General features: G+C 52.9%; 1 protein-coding gene across 1 annotated transcript in view; it reads left to right on the top strand.

Moving 5' to 3' along the window:
* OTC (ornithine carbamoyltransferase) overlaps positions 1-14995 on the top strand; it is a 73012-nt gene extending 58017 nt beyond the window's left edge. The window contains exon 10 of the mRNA XM_029603192.1: positions 14433-14995. Coding sequence (XP_029459052.1) covers positions 14433-14492 — 60 coding nt within the window. The 3' untranslated portion in view covers positions 14493-14995. The remainder of the gene's footprint in view (positions 1-14432) is intronic.
* Positions 14996-15804: the final 809 nt, after the last annotated feature.

The raw sequence follows: 15804 nt of genomic DNA, 5'->3' as shown, positions 1-15804 counted from the left end.
GGTCAGCACTACAGATAGCTAACTCCTCCCCTCTGGAAGAGAGAGCGTAACACATACAGACATTTCAAAGTGTGTTTTTTGTTTGTATTAACAACCTGCTTTTCAGTTATTAGGGATAATTCGGAAATCATTAGCTTCGGTGATTTTTTACATATAGGCACATGGACTACGTTTGCTTTTATTGGAACTTCTCTGTTGGGATGCTCTAACTCTCCTGTTTCATTAGTATTCTTCAAGGATACATTTCTCTGAACCATGCACTGCTGAGTGACTGTCGGCTTTCCCCCTTGTTCTAATTTAAAAGCTGCTCTATCTCCTTTTTGAAAGTTAGTGCCAGCAGCTTGGTTCCACTCTGGTTAAGGTGGAGCCCATGCTTTCGGAAAAGTCTGCCCCTTCCCCAAAAGTTTCCTCAGTTCCTTACAAAACTGAATCCCTCTTCCCTGCACCATTCTCTCATCCATGCATTGAAACTCTGGAGCTCTGCCTGCCTCTGGGGACCTGCATGTGGAACAGGAAGTATTTCAGAGAATGCCACCCTGGAGGTTCTGGATTTCAGCTTCCTACCTAAAATCCTAAATTTGGCTTCCAGACCCTCTCTTCCACATTTTCCTATGCTGTTGGTGCCCACATGTACCATGACAGCCGGCTCCTCCCCAGCACTGTCTATAATCCTATCTAGGTGACACGTGAGGTCTGCCACCTTCGCACCAGGCATGCAAGTTACCAGGCGGTCACCAGCCACCCTGCTATCTACATTTCTAATAATTGAATCACCAACTATGATGGCCGGCCTAACCCTTCCCTCCTGGGCAGTAGCCCTGGGAGACTTGTCCTCAGTGCGAGAGGACAATACATCACCTGGAGAGCAGGTCCTTGCTACAGGATCACTTCCTGCTACACCAGGGTGATGTTCTCCTACTGGGAGACCTTTCTGATCCAAGGCAGCACTGGGGCTGCCAGACTGGACTTGGGGCTTGGCTACTATGTCCCTGAAGATCTCATCGATGTACCTCTCTGTCTGCCTCAGCTCCTCCAAGTCTGCTACTCTAGCCTCCAGAGATCGGTCTCATTCCCTGAGAGCCAGGAGCTTTTTGAACATGGATTATTCATTGCCTCCAAGGCTGCCAGACAGTCCTATACATTTATATTCTCTTATAAACATGTATTCCCTGCCAATTTTTGTTGCGATGTGGACCCTTGGGCCAAGGTGGGGTTGACAATACCTACAGGGAGCAGAGCCCGCTGTAGGTTCCCGCCATTGGCAGGTGGCCCAGGGTGAAGCGGAGACCCTACCGGACCTTCACCACTACCAGCCCTCGTTCCCCGTGTGTTGAGCCCTTGGGTGCCGGGGCAGGCTGGACTTAGGCGCGGGTCTCTGTGCGAAGGTTCCAGGTGAACATTGGATGAATGCAGAGTCGGACGGGCCAGAGTCAGGGCAGGCAGCGAGCAGAGGAATCCAGGAGACAAGCCAAGGTTGGGGCTGGCAGCAAGCAGGGGAATCCAGGAGACAAGCCGAAGTCAGGTCAGGTAGCAAACAGGAGAATCCAGGAGACAAGCTGAAGTCAGGTCAGGTAGCAAACAGGAGAATCCAGGAGACAAGCTGAAGTCAGGTCAGGTAGCAATCCGAGAAGCAGAAGGGGAGCTGGAGCAGGGGCTGGATCAAGAACGAGGCGGGAACAGGATCAGGAAATGAAGTGGGAGCTGGATCAGGAACTGAAGTGGAGATGAATCAGAAACTGAAGCGGAGCCGGATCAGGAACTGAAGCAGGAGCAACACACTACCCATGCGGAGCAGAGCCATTGCTGAAGCGATTCTGGGAGGGCTGAGCTGCTCTTATATAGGGCTTTCTGCTGATGTCATCAGATGGGGCTGTGGGTGAGTTTCCTGCCGTGGCCCCTTTAAAGGTTGGGGCAAGCCGCGCGTGCACTCCTAAGGTATCCCATAGGGGAAGGCGCACCGGCGTCAGATTGCTGTGGAGGAGGGCGTCAGCGACAGCCTCCTTGAGCCACGTCCGCGGGGCATGGTAAACAGCCTTGGCGGCCTTGGCGGCCTTGGCGGGGAGTGAGTCCCCTTCCCTGAGGTCTGGGTTTCTTTGGGTGCCGGGCATGGAACCTCTGAAGAAGCCTTTTATCCAGGATGTTAACTGCGGGTTCCCAGGAGTTTTCCTCTGGGCCGTACCCTTCCCAAGAAAGCAGATACTTCCACCTCCTATTCCGATGGCAGATGTCCAACACTTCTTTCACAGGGAAGAGTTGGTCCTCGGCAGAGGAGACCCTTTGAGGAGTGGAAGGTCTTCAGATGGGCCAAGAGAGGACTTACCCAAAGGAGTGACACGTGGAATACGTTATGGATCTTGAGATTTGGGGGAAGCCGAAGCTGGTATGAGATTTGGCCAACTTGACGCAGAATTGGGAATGGGCATGGACGGTACCCTGAAGCATATGTAACGGGTACTCAATCAGACCTTGTTGCCAGGGTGGAACTGATGTGCCGGACACCGATGCTTATCTGTAAAGCCCTTTGCTCCCAGGCGGCTCTTTGGATCATCTCCTCAGTTCTTACCCACAGGTCCAGGAGTTCTTGAGCGGTTAACTGGGCTGCTGGCGAGTGAACAGTCAGTGGTGGCAGCGGTTGTCTTCCATATACCACTTGGAAGGGAGAGGATCCGGTTGCCGCACTCACGTGAGAATTGTTTGAGAATTCCTCCCATGGCAAAAGAGCAGCCCAATTGTCCTGCCGCTCGTTCACAAAGGCTCAAAGAAATGTTTTAAGTGTTCTATTTGCCCGCTCCACTTGCCCGTTATCCTGCGGATGATAGGCCGAAGTGAATTCTAACTTGACGTCGAATTTATGACAGAGGCTGTGCCAGTACTTGGAGGTAAATTGTACCCCACGGTCCGAGGTGATGTGACAAGGTAGTCCATGGAGGCGAAAGATGTGGATGGTTAACAGCTTGGCCAATTCGGGAGCAGACGGAAGACTGGGCAGTGTGACAAACTGGGCCATTTTGGAGAAGCGGTCTATGACGACCCAGATAATCTGATTGCCACTAGAGAGAGGGAGATCTACGATGAAATCTGTAGATAAGTGTGTCCAGGATTCCTTGATGGCCGGCAGTGGCTATAAAAGCCCCCAAGGTTGCCCCACCATGGGCTTTTGATGCGCATAAAACTGAAAAGCAAATAAGACATGGGCTGCTTATTTTTACAGTATAACTTAGAAAAAGTTAGAAAAATTTAGAAAAATTAACAAGGAACTAATCTGGGGCCACCAGTAGTATTGTCTGAGCAGGGAGAGTGTGCGGGCCCAGCCTGGATGGCCTGCTACTCGAGAGTCATGGGACCATTCTAGCGAAGTCGGGTGGGTACCACCGTTATGCCTGCCGGGACAGGGTGTGAGGCAGCCAGCAGGATTTGAGCGGGGTCGATCACTTACCCAGGCAGATCCGGTTCCCCATCTTCCTCGAAGGCCCTCGAGAGGGCGTCAGCTCTGAGATTCTTAGCTGCTGGTCGATATTTCACCACAAAGTCGAACCGATTGAAGAATGGGGACCAACATGCCTGGTGGAGTTCAGCCGCTGGGCTTGTCGAAGGTGCTCTAAGTTCTTGTGGTCCATATAGACCGTGATGGTATGTTGGGCTCCTTCTAACCACAGGCGCCATTGTTCAAAGGCCAGTTTAATGGCAAGGAGTTCCTTGTCCCCGATGCCGTAGTTCCTCTCCGTGGGGGAGAACTTCCGGGAGAAGTATGAACAGGGAAGGAAAGTTCCTTTTGGGGAGAGCTGGCCTAGGATAGCCCCGATTGCAATGGTGGAAGCATCAACCTCTAGGATAAATGGACGAGTTTGATCCAGGTGGCTTGCTTCAGTTGGAGAAACGCAGTGACTGCATCAGGGGGCCAATCTCTGGAGTCAGCATCCTTCTTGGTCAGGGCCGTCAGGGATGTGACCAACTGGGAGAAGTTAGGAAGGAAATGCCTGTAAAAGTTGGCAAAGCCCAGGAACCATTGTAATGCTCGACGCCCAGAGGGCTGAGGCCAATCTCGGATACAGGCTACTTATCAGCATCCATGAGAAAGCCAGAACTGGAGATGATGTACCCGAGGAAGGGGAGAGACTCCTTTTCGAAGACACATTTCTCGAGCTTTGCCTAGAGCTTGTTGGCGCGTGACCACTGGAGGACTTGCCCACATCCTGTCGGTGGGACTGGAGGTCCTTAGAGAAGAACAAGACATCGTCTAGATATACCACTATGGTGCGATACAGGAGGTCCCGAAAGATATCATTCATTAAATGTTGAAAAACAGCAGGTGCAGGTGCATTGCACAATCCAAAGTGGCCATCGCGCATATTAAACACAGTCTTCCACTCTTCTCCGGGTTTAATGTGTACCAGGTTGTAGGCTCCTCGAAGGTTGAGCTTGGAAAAGATCCTTGCTCCCTGTAGACGATCCAAGAGCTTGGTAATAAGGGGAAGCGGGTACTGGTCCTTCTTGGTGATGGCATTGAGGCCACGGTCAATGCACGGCCGAAGTGAGCCATCCTTTTTCGTGACAAAAAAGAAACCCGCGCCTGTGGGTGATGAGGAAGGACAAACAAACCCTTTGTCCAGATTTTCCCGGATATACTGGGTCATGGCTTCTGTCTCTGGGAGGGATCATGGATATACCCTTCCCCGTGGAGGGGTGGCCCCGGGAAGGAGGTTAATGGCACAGTTGTAAGGGCAGTGTTGGAGCAGTACCTCTGCCATTTCCTTAGAAAATACATCTGTGAATTTGGCATATTGTGGCAGCAGCCCAGGAACGGTGGTGAGCAGAAGGGCACAGAAGGTCCTCAGATGGAGGATAGACAATTTTGGTGACAGTGGGATCCCCACCTGGCAAGCTGGAGGGTTCCCCAATCGATGACCGGGGAGTGCTGTTACAACCATGGAAATCCAAGTACAATGGGGTGTATGGCCTTCCCCATTACATGGAAGGCGATGTTCTCCTGGTGTAAGAGTCCCGTCTTGAGCATACGGGAAGCATCTTGGTGATTTGTCCAGGGAGAGGATCCCCCAAGATGGAAGAGATTATCAGGAGGGTCTGCCAGGTGACAGTGGGTAACTTAAGGTGTCTGACAAGGCTTTCCATAATAAAATTCCCTCCAGCAACGGAGTCCACGAGGGCCAACGTCTGGAACTCCTGGTTGCCTGCCAGGAGGGACACTGGGAGTACGAGTTTGTGAGGCATGCCTCTCGGGGCATTGGCCTAGGAAGTGCCCCTTGCCAGCACAATAGAGGCACAGACCCAAGGCTCACTGCCATTGCCTCTCCTCCATGGTCAGGGGACTGCGACCTAACTGCATAGGCTCCTCGGGGCATGTAGAGGCCGTAGCTGTTGTGGAGAGAGGGCAAGAGAAGGCTGGTGCCCAGGTGACAGACCGGCGTGGAGAGCAAAGCTCCCGAGATCTTTGTTGAAGGCGGCGATCCACCCAGCCTGCCAGGTCGATCAAGTCGCCGAGGGATTTCGGGAGATCCCTGGCTGCTAGCTCATCTTTGATGCGAGATGAGAGTCCCTGCAAGAAGATGCTTTTGAGGCAATCCTCCCACCAGATGAGGCGAGCCAGCATCGGATTGCTGTGTAGGAGGGCGGCGGCGATGGCCTCCTCGGGCCGCGTCCGCGGGGCAAGGTACATGGCCTTGGCGGGGGGTGAATAGGGCTGGCTGTGAGTGTGGCAGCCAGCCAGCGCAACAATTTTCTGTGGTGCTTCAAGGCATAATATTTGGTTCTCTCGTCTTGTAGATCTGGGGAAGAAGGGAAGCGTGATCAATTGATTGGAATCATTTCTTTCTGGCTCCTCCCCCTCTTGTCTCCTTTTTTCATTTTTAATTTTAATTTATGTATTTTATTGTAAATCAATTTGAGCACTATTCTAGTGATCAAGCTGTTACGGGACCGGGCCATGCCCCGGTCCCTCCTCCTACCTCTGGGCCAGCCCGGCCCATTCGGAACGCTCCTAGGCCGCGTAGGCCTAATCCTTCGCCTGCCGCGGCTCTCCCTTGAGCAGGGAGAATGCCACCGACCCGATGCACTGGGCCCCGCCCCCTAGGCGCGGCTCGACCTTAAAGGGGTCAGCCCCGGAAAATCATAGGAGGGCCTCCGGGTGACGTCACACGCTGCAGGGTATTTAAACCCTGCAGCTTCATCAGCTTTTGCCTTGCAATGAGGTTCCTCAGGTTTCCTGACTTACTAGTTGCTGCGAATACTTTGGATTGCTTCTGTCTCTGACCCAGCTTGCTTCCTGACTTCTCTTCTGCTTCCGTCCCTTGGCTTTGGTATCGACGTCTGACTTCTGGCTTCCGACCCGGCTCCGTCCATGACTCCGTCTTCTGCTTCGTCCCTGACTTTGGTTTGGTTCTCTGACTCCTGGCTCCTGACCCGGCTTCGCTCTTGGACTCCGACTTCGGCTTCTTCCTCACCTCAGGTTTCCGGTACTTGCTGGCCCAGAAGGATTCTCCTAAGTCCCAGCGGCTCGGGCTCTCACGGGCTCCTCCCGGGGGAGCCGCGGGCTTCCAAGGGTGAAGAATCTTCAGCTACCTAGGTCCAGCCCTCCTCCATCTCTTCAGCTGCTGCCTGGGTCCTTGTTCGCATAGGACTCCACCTAAGTCCAAGAGGTCCGGGTCCCTACGGGCTCCCAGTGGTGAAGCCTCTTCTGAGTCTCTCCGAGCCGCCTCCCGGCTGGGACGCTTGCTATGGTCTTCAATAGCATACCTTCCATTGTCCCAACCGGCTCAAGGATCCACGACCACAACAGTTTGCAAAGCCATGGATCCGGCGGATCTTGCAGGCCTGAAAGCCATTCTGGGCATCGCCCAGAGGCTGCAGCAGAAGCAGGCCTGCCTCGACACCCTGACGGCGACAGTACAGGGTTTAGCCGACCATGTCGGCGGAGCCACGGCTGCCAGCTCCACGGTACCAGGAGCTGGGGCCAATTCTGCAGCTACAGCACCCATCCAGATGCCAGTACCTTTGCGGTTTTCAGGGGACACGAAGCTTTGCCGGGGATTCCTGAACCAGGGCTATATTCGGTTCAACCTTCTTCCGCTTCAGTTTCCGACCGACCGGGTCAAGACAAGTTTCATTATTTCTCTGCTGGACGGGAGGTCCCTGACATGGGCCTCCAACCTCTGGGAGCGCCAGGACCCTCGCCTGGACAACCTGGTGCACTTCGTCTCTGCCTTTAGGCGGGTCTTCGACAAGTCCTCCCGCAAACCTACTGCTGCCTCAGAGTTACTCCAGCTCCGTCAAGGTAACCGGCCTCTGGCGGAACACGCCGTAGATTTCCAGACTTTCACCGCCGAACTAAACTAGGGAAGTGACAGCCTGCAAGGCATCTTCCTGGAAAGTCTCTCCCCAAAGCTGCAGGATGAATTGGCAGCCAGAGACCTCCCTGATGACCTGAACGCTCTTATTGATCTTGCAGGCCGCATGGACCGCCGCATCCAACGCCGGTTCCAAGAAAAGAGGTCGGCTCATAGACCTGGGACCCTTGGACCGACTCTTTCCCACAGCGGGAGTTCTCCACCAGTTTCTTCAGGGGCTCAAAACATCGAACCCATGCAGGTGGGTTGAGGATCCATCTCCCAAGAAGAAAAAAGGAGACGCCGGTCCCTGGGCTTATGCATGTACTGCGGTGGCAAGGGTCATTTTGTTGCCCGTTGTAGTGAACGTCCGGGAAATGCTCAGACCTTGGGACTATCGGGGAGCTAACCCTAGGTCACACTACTTCTGACTCCCCATGCTTCATGCCGGTGACCTTACTCCTCCCGGAGGGAGAGTTCAAGACACAAGCCCTGATCGACTCAGGAGCCGGGGGAAACTTCATACTCCAGGAGCGAGCTCAGCAACTCCAGATCAAGGTTCAACCCCAAAGGCCCCCTCTCCACGTGTCCTCCATTCAGGGGAGACTCCTTCCAGGCACCATCGCTATCCGCACCCAGCCTCTCATCTTACGTACGGGCGTTCTGCATCAGGAGGAGATCTCCTTCCTCATCGTAGAGAAGTCCATGCATCTGGTCATCCTGGGGCTACCTTGACTTCGGAAGCACTCACCTGTAATCACATGGGATTCCCTCCAGGTGGCATCCTGGGGACCCGCGTGCTTTAACTCCTGCCTGGCGGTAGTTCTTCGGCCCCCGATACCTCTTGTGATGGCTTCCTTCGCACTACCAGGACTTCCACAATGTCTTTTCTAAGAAGGCCGAGATCCTTCCAGAGCATTGCCCCTTCGACTGTGCGATCAATCTGCTCCCGGGTACCAAGGTCGCCCCGAGGTCGGGTATACCCGTTGTCCCTTCCAGAAACACAAGCCATGTCTGCTTACATCCGGGAGAACCTGGACTGAGGGTTCATTCGACCATCTAAGTCTCCGTCTGGAGTGGGCTTCTTCTTCGTAGTGAAGAAAGATGGGTCCCTCTGACCCTGCATAGATTACCATGGCTTGAACTGCATTACCCGGCGGGATCTGTACCCTCTGCCTTTGATCCCAGAACTCCTGGACAGGCTTCAAGGGGCCAAGGTGTTCACTAAACTGGACCTCCGAGGAGTGTATAATCTGGTGCGGATTTGCCCCGGCGACGAGTGGAAAACCGCATTTAATACAAGGGATGGCCATTACGAGTACTTAGTCATGCCTTTCGGCCTCTGCAACGCCCCGGAGGTTTTTCAAAACCTCATGAATGAGGTTCTCAGAGACATACTACATTCCTTGGTCATCATTTATCTTGATGATGTGCTCATATACTCCAAAGACTTGGAAACGCACCGCCAGGATGTCCGACGAGTACTACAGTACTACTATTTTATCAAAGATTGATTACTGCAATGCTCTGCTACTAGGTCTTCCTAAAGCCACCATTCAACCTTTGCAAATGTTGCAAAATGCAGCTGCCCGCATTATCACCGACACAAACCGCCATGATCACATCACCCCAGCACTTCAGTCTTTGCACTGGCTACCCGTGGCTTCTAGGATAATTTATAAATCTATGACGCTGATACATAAAGCCATTCAAAATAGAGATATGCTCTTGTTCACAGATCAACTACAATTCAAAACTTCTTCCCGCCCAACGAGATTCCAGAATTTAGCCAAACTAAAGATTCCAGCACCCAATCTGACTAAACTCTCTAGTACAAAAGAACGATCTTTCATTATTGCCGGATCAACAATATGGAACACCATGCCCTCTGAATTACGCCAGGAACTTTGTCACAAAAAATTTAAACAAAACCTCAAAACCTGGTTATTTAAAAAAGCCTACTATTAATGAACTAAATCTTATACTACTCTTCCTAATTTCCACAGTTTCTCATTTATTGTTTATATTCTATTAATACAAAGTTATACATGGTATTGTATTCGTTCAGTTACTAAGTTATATTGTAAAGCGCAATGCTGAATTACTGTTTGAATGAAAACCGAGGTGATGTTACTTACGTACTCCGGTATAAAAAAAATCTATAAATAAATAATACAGAAGCTGCGAGACAACCGACTTTAAGCTAAGCTTGAGAAATGCATCTTCGAGCAGGATTCGTTACCCTTCCTAGGGTATATTGTATGCTCCACAGGTTTCCTTATGGACCCCGAGAAGGTCGCAGCAATTAGAGACTGGCCACAACCTCAGGGGGTGAAGGCACTCCAACGATTCCTGGGATTTGCCAACTTTTACTGGCAATTTATTCCCCACTACTCCCAGAAGGTGGCACCACTGACGGCCTTTACCAGAAAGGGCGCCAACGCTAAGCACTGGCCACCAGTGGCCATACGAGCCTTCCAAGAATTGAAGGAAGCATTCCTCCAGGACACTTGCCTTCTCCACCCTGACCCTCAACGGCCATTCATTGTGGAGGTCGACGCCTCCGACGTAGCGGTCGGGGGCCGTACTAAGCCAGTTGTCCAATGGAGGTAAACTCCTGCCATGTTCCTACTACTCCTGCAAGTTCTTCCCTGCCGAAAGGAACTACGACATAGGAGATAAGGAATTATTGGCCATCAAACTTGCATTTGAAGAGTGGCGGCAATGGCTGGAGGGGGCCCAGCACCTGATCGTCGTTTACACTGCCCACAAGAACCTTGAATATCTGTGCCATGCCCAGCATCTCAATCCATGGCAGGCGCGCTGGTCACTCTTTTTTAGCCGGTTTGATTTCTCTCTTCGTTACCAACAGGCCTCCAAGAATGTCCGGGCGGATGCCCTCTCCCGTACGATGGAGACTGAAGACACCGCCAACCCACTTCAGTACATATTGGACCCAGCCAAAGTCCTCCTGGCCGCCTCCAAAGTGGCTCCCGCGGGTAAGACTGTGGTACCCTCTCGCTCCGGCAGGAAAGTCTTAGCGTGGGCTCACGATTCACTGACCGCTGGACACCCAGGAATCGCCAGGACTCTAGAGCTTCTGACCGAGTTCTATTGGTGGTCACAGGTTAGGAAGGATGTACAACAATATGTTCAGTCGTGCCCTACCTGTGCTCGGCAAAAACCTCTACACAGACGCCCCTGGAGGCTCCTGCAACCGCTACCTATCCCCACTGAACCCTGGACTCACCTATCCACTGACTTTATTGTGGATTTGCTGGTCTCCGACGGGAAGACGGTGATCTGGGTCACGGTCGACCGCTTCTCGAAAATGGCCCACTTCGTGTCTCTCGCCAAGCTACCTTCAGCGCCAGAGTTAGCCAGCCTCTTCACACAATATGTCTTCCGACTACATGGACTCCCTTCGCATATTACCTCCGACCATGGCCCACAGTTTATGGCGAAGTATTGGAGGTCCCTCTGCAGGAAGCTTGGTGTGCGGCTGGATCTCACGACTGCTTTCCATCCCCAGGCCAATGGTCAAGCTGAACAGACCAACCAAACCCTAAAAACCTTCCTCCAGGCCTTTGTCGGAGAACTGCAAGATGACTGGGTCACCTTGTTACCGTGGGCGGAATTTTCATATAACCGACACAAGCACTCTGCAACTGAACTGTCCCCTTGTCAGCTGGTCTATGGAAAGAGCCCTAGATCTCCATTACCTCTGCTGCTGATGGCACCCTCACCGGCGGTCCAGCTTATGGCCCAACAGTTGCACGCCCTCTGGACTTCTACCCAGGAGAAGCTCCGAACAGCCTCCGCCAGGGCGAAGAAGTATGCCGACAGATTACGGCGGCCGGCCCCGGTTTTCCTTCCAGGGAGTAAGGTCTGGTTCAGCACCAGAAATATTCGTTTACGGGTCCCTTCTATACGCCTGGCTCCCAGGTATATTGGTCCATTCACTGTGGCAGAGCGAGTTGGGGCGGTGTCCTACCGCCTGCGATTACCATCTACGTTGCGGATTCACAACATGTTCCACGTGTCCCTGCTGAAGCCTGTGGTACTCTCCCCCTTTCACGCCAAGCCTCCGGAACCCACCGCCACTGAGGCCAAGACCGACGGCACCTATACCGTGAAGGACGTTCGGTTTCATCGAATACCGATGTGAATTTGGGAATACCTCCTCTCCTGGGAAGGATACGGGCTGGAGAAGAACTCCTGGGAACCTTCTTCCCACATTCTGGACAAGAATCTCCTTAGTCAGTTCCACATGGCTCACCCCGGTAAACCCAGGCCTCCAGGGAGGGGGCGTAGGAGGGAGGGTACTGTTACGGGACTGGGCCGTTCCCCGGTCCTTCCTCCTACCTCTGGCCTGGCCCGGCCCGTACAGAACGCTCCTAGGCCGCGTAGGCCTAATCCTTCGCCTGCCGCGGCTCTCCCTCGAGCAGGGAGTACGCCGCCGACCTGACGCACTGGGGCCCGCCCCCTTGGCACGCATGCACGGGGGTTCGACCCTTAAAGGGGCCAGCGCGGGAAAATCATAGGAGGGCCTCCGGGTGACGTCACACGCTGCAGGGTATTTAAACCCTGCAGCTTCATCAGCCTTTGTCTTGCAACGAGGTTCCTCAGGTTTCCTGACTTGCTAGTTCCTGCGAATACTTTGGATTGCTTCTGTCTCCGACCCAGCTTACTTCCTGACTTCTCTTCTGCTTCCGTCCCTTGGCTTTGGTATCGACGTCTGACTTCTGGCTTCCGACCCGGCTCCGTCTTCTGCTTCGTCCCTGGCTTTGGTTTGGTTCTCTGACTCCTGGCTCCTGACCTGGCTTCGCTCCTGGACTCCGACTTCGGCTTCTTCCTCACCTCAGGTTTCCGGTACTTGCTGGCCCAGAAGGATTCTCCTAAGTCCCAGCGGCTCGGGCTCTCACGGGCTCCTCCCAGGGGAGCTGCGGGCTTCTGAGGGTGAAGACTCTTCAGCTACCTGGGTCCAGCCCTCCTCCATCTCTTCAGCCACTGCCTGGGTCCTTGGTCGCATAGGACTCCACCTAAGTCCAAGAGGTCCGGGTCTCTACGGGCTCCTCCTGGGGGGACCTCGGACTTCCAGTGGTGAATCCTCTTCTGAGTCTCTCTGAGCCGCCTGTGGTCTTCCATAGCATACCTTCCATTGGTCCCAACCGGCCCAAGGGTCCACGACCGCAACACAAGCAGTGTATATAAACTGAAATAACTACACTAAACAGGATCAGCCTCAGGGTGGGAATCTTCCCTTTCATTCCTCATCCAGCAGGGACAGCGGCTGCAGGCGCAGGGTCCCCCCTCAGAGGGGGAAGCTTCCCTTCAATTTCTCAGCTGTTATGCGTGCCATCCGCGGCAGACCCGCGGCACGGTCCCCTCACCTTTCTACAGTGAATGCAGCTCCTGGTTCCTCCTCGCTGACAGCGGTGAGCCATCAGCCCCGTCCTCGGGCCTCCCCCATGCCTCTGGCCCTGCTTCAGCCCCCAGCATTTCCGGACCAGCCACTGTGCCCATTGCTGCCTCTCCATGTGGCCTGCGGAGAGATGCTGCTACACGCGCTGCTCCCCTCCCTAGGCGCACGCGTATCACTGATATTTAAGTAGGACCGCGGTGGGAACCTAGCCACGGCCCCGGATGATGATGTCAACAGAGCTATAGTATTTAAGCGCAGGCTCCACTCCCTAGCGTTGCCTTTGCAACAGGTCTCCTCGCTGGTCGAGTACTTGTTGCCTCCTAGAGATTCGTCTCACTCCTGTGTTCCTGTTCCTCATTTGTTCCTGGTTCCTGTCTCCTTGTTCCTGTCCTGCTTCATACCTCGGATTGACTACACAGACTTTGACTTCGCTTCGCCTGACCTCGCCATTGACTCTCTCCAAGCCCGGACCTCTGCTTCGCCTGACTACGCTATTGCCTATCTCGAGACCCAGACCTCCGCTTCACCTGACTACGCTATTGCCTGTCTCCAGACCCAGACTCTTACTTCATTTTGACTACGTTTGACTTTCTCTGTGATTAGACCTTAGCCTTGCTTGCCACTGCCTCTGGATTGCCGCCAGCCCTGACTCCAGCCTGTTTCTCGACGCCTCTTCAGCTTACTTCCTGGACTTTGTCTACTCAGGCTTCGGCCTGCTCTTGCTCAGGCGCCCTCTGTCTGCCTTCGTTCCTTTGGCGCCCGAATCTCCAGGACACTACCTTGTCCAGTGTAAGACTGTACCATCTCTTATCTGCTGTCTCTGGGCTGAACCGACTTCTACATCGACTACATACAGAGGCCCAGCTAAGTCCAGCCTGCCCCGGCACCCAAAGGCTCAACCCGTGGAGAACAAGGGCTGGTATCGGTGAAGCTCCAGTTGGCCTCTGTCCATCAGCCCACTCCACCTGCCGACGGTGGGGACCCATAGGTCAACCCCGCCTCGGCCCAAGGGTCCACCTCTGATGCAACATCAGCCAGCAGGGTCAGCGGCTGCGGGCTCAAGGTCAGCCTCAGAGGAGGAAGCTTCCTTTCTTTTTCTCAGCCAGCAGCGGCATCTGATTCATGTCCTGTTGTTTGTGTGTATATGTGTGTGTATGGATGTGGATGGGAGGTTTAGAGGGTGAAAAAGAGAGAAAAGAAGACAAGGATAACATTAAAATAATAATGCCTATGTTTCTCATTGGGAATTTACTATAACTTTGAAGGGGAAAGAGAAATCTGTTTAATTATTTTGGTCTTGAACTGTTGCATTATTGAGACAACAGCTTGCTGTTGTAATAAACTTGAAGAAGAACCGTAATAATACCCCCTATTACTGCAAATGCCCCCCCTCAAAAAAAACAAACAAATCCCAAACAAACAGTAAACAAATATTTATGAAATGGCCACAGTGGCCCAGGACAACCCAAGACTCATATCAGGCCTTTGATGTGAACTACCAAAAACCCAACAGCCGGAATTCCCCTAACAATCAGTAAATCTCCCCGGTACCATAAACCCGGCAGCATCTCGTCAATCTTTAAACCTCCTCGCACAGAGTTTGCTTTTATTAATAATGTTCTTCATGCGGCAGCTTCATCCCTAATGTGCCTGTTCTCTCTCCTTAGGCTGTCTTGGCGTCTCTGATGACGGATTACTCACCCCAGCTGCCAGAGCCTATGTTTTGATTCCTAGCTCCTGCCAGCAAAACAACAGCCCTCACAGGCAGAAGGAATTTTTTTTGAACCGCTGATTGCTAAAATAAATTAAGCTTCCGACCACGAGCGAGACCCCCCCTTGGGAAGGTTCCACCGAGGGCTGCAACCTGAACCGGCTGATCCAGTCCTGGGCTTGACCCGTGGCAGGCAGGGAGATGGCGACCTGATCTATTTTGTCTTTTCCTTCGAGAGTAAATCAGATCTACGTCTTCAACTGGATCCGCCTGTGTAAGCTGACCTGGGAGGGCAGCTGAACCATCCCAACGGCTTTCTGGACTTATCTCGAGTGAGGTGGCGATGCTTTGTCACATCCTCTCCCCGTGGGCTTTGAGCTCAGAATCCCAATCCTTGATCAGCTCCTTAATTTCATCCCTCACGATCCCGACACAGGAGGTGCAGGGATGGGGGTGATGTGGGCTCACCAGACACCTCCCTGAGGATAACAACCTCCACTAGGGATCTGTACACACGGGGGGGGGGGGGGGGGGGAAAGAGGTTCATTTTTTTCCTGTGGGGAGGGGGGAGGTTCCTTCCCTTCATTTTTCATTTTGTTTTATGTTCATTTTATTTTGTTTAGTTCAAAGGAAATAAACATGAAATACAGAAAAAGAAACATTCCATGAACTCCCCTTCACCCCGCGTCGACATAATAAAAAAAACCCAAAAAACCCAACAACCCACAACAGGTCTCCCCCATCGTCCCTCCCCCCTGGCAGTAACCGGGCCCATCCTTGGAGTATTATTAGCAAAGCCAAATGAGGCTGGAGAGACCTCCCCCATGTCGAATCCTTGTTCCAGAATGGCAGCAGCCATACCCGAGCTCAGCGCCAGCCTCAGGGCCAGACAATGCCAATGTGCAAATGGAAACTGGCAGGGCAGAAACAACCAGGCCTCACTCTTGCCCCCATTTGGCTTGTTACGACCCCCCCCCCCCTCAGAGCGGGCATGTTACTGCTTTTGGTGGTTAATAGAAAGCTTTTTTTTTGGGAGGGGGGTGGGGAAAGAGGAAGGTGCTGTGTGGCAGCTCTTACGGGGTTTTATTTTGCTAACTTTCCAAAATGAAAGTCAAGGAAAAAAAAGATTTTTATGGTGGGTGTTTTCATTTCATTTTCAAACTAAACAAACAGAAACACAAGTTTTTCCTCACGTTTTCATTTCATTCCTAATCTCCCCCACCATGCCTGCACTGGGATAAAACCATCCCTTTTGATATAGAGCTGCAGGGGGGGGGGGGGGGAGGATGTTTTTTGGAAAAGGTGGAGTCAGAATATCCCTTTCAGTT

This window comes from Rhinatrema bivittatum, chromosome 5 (genome assembly GCF_901001135.1).
Source record: "Rhinatrema bivittatum chromosome 5, aRhiBiv1.1, whole genome shotgun sequence".
Lineage (NCBI taxonomy): Eukaryota > Metazoa > Chordata > Amphibia > Gymnophiona > Rhinatrematidae > Rhinatrema > Rhinatrema bivittatum.
The sequence above is the reverse complement of the archived record's forward strand: the minus strand, read 5'-3'. Positions and strand labels throughout refer to the sequence as shown.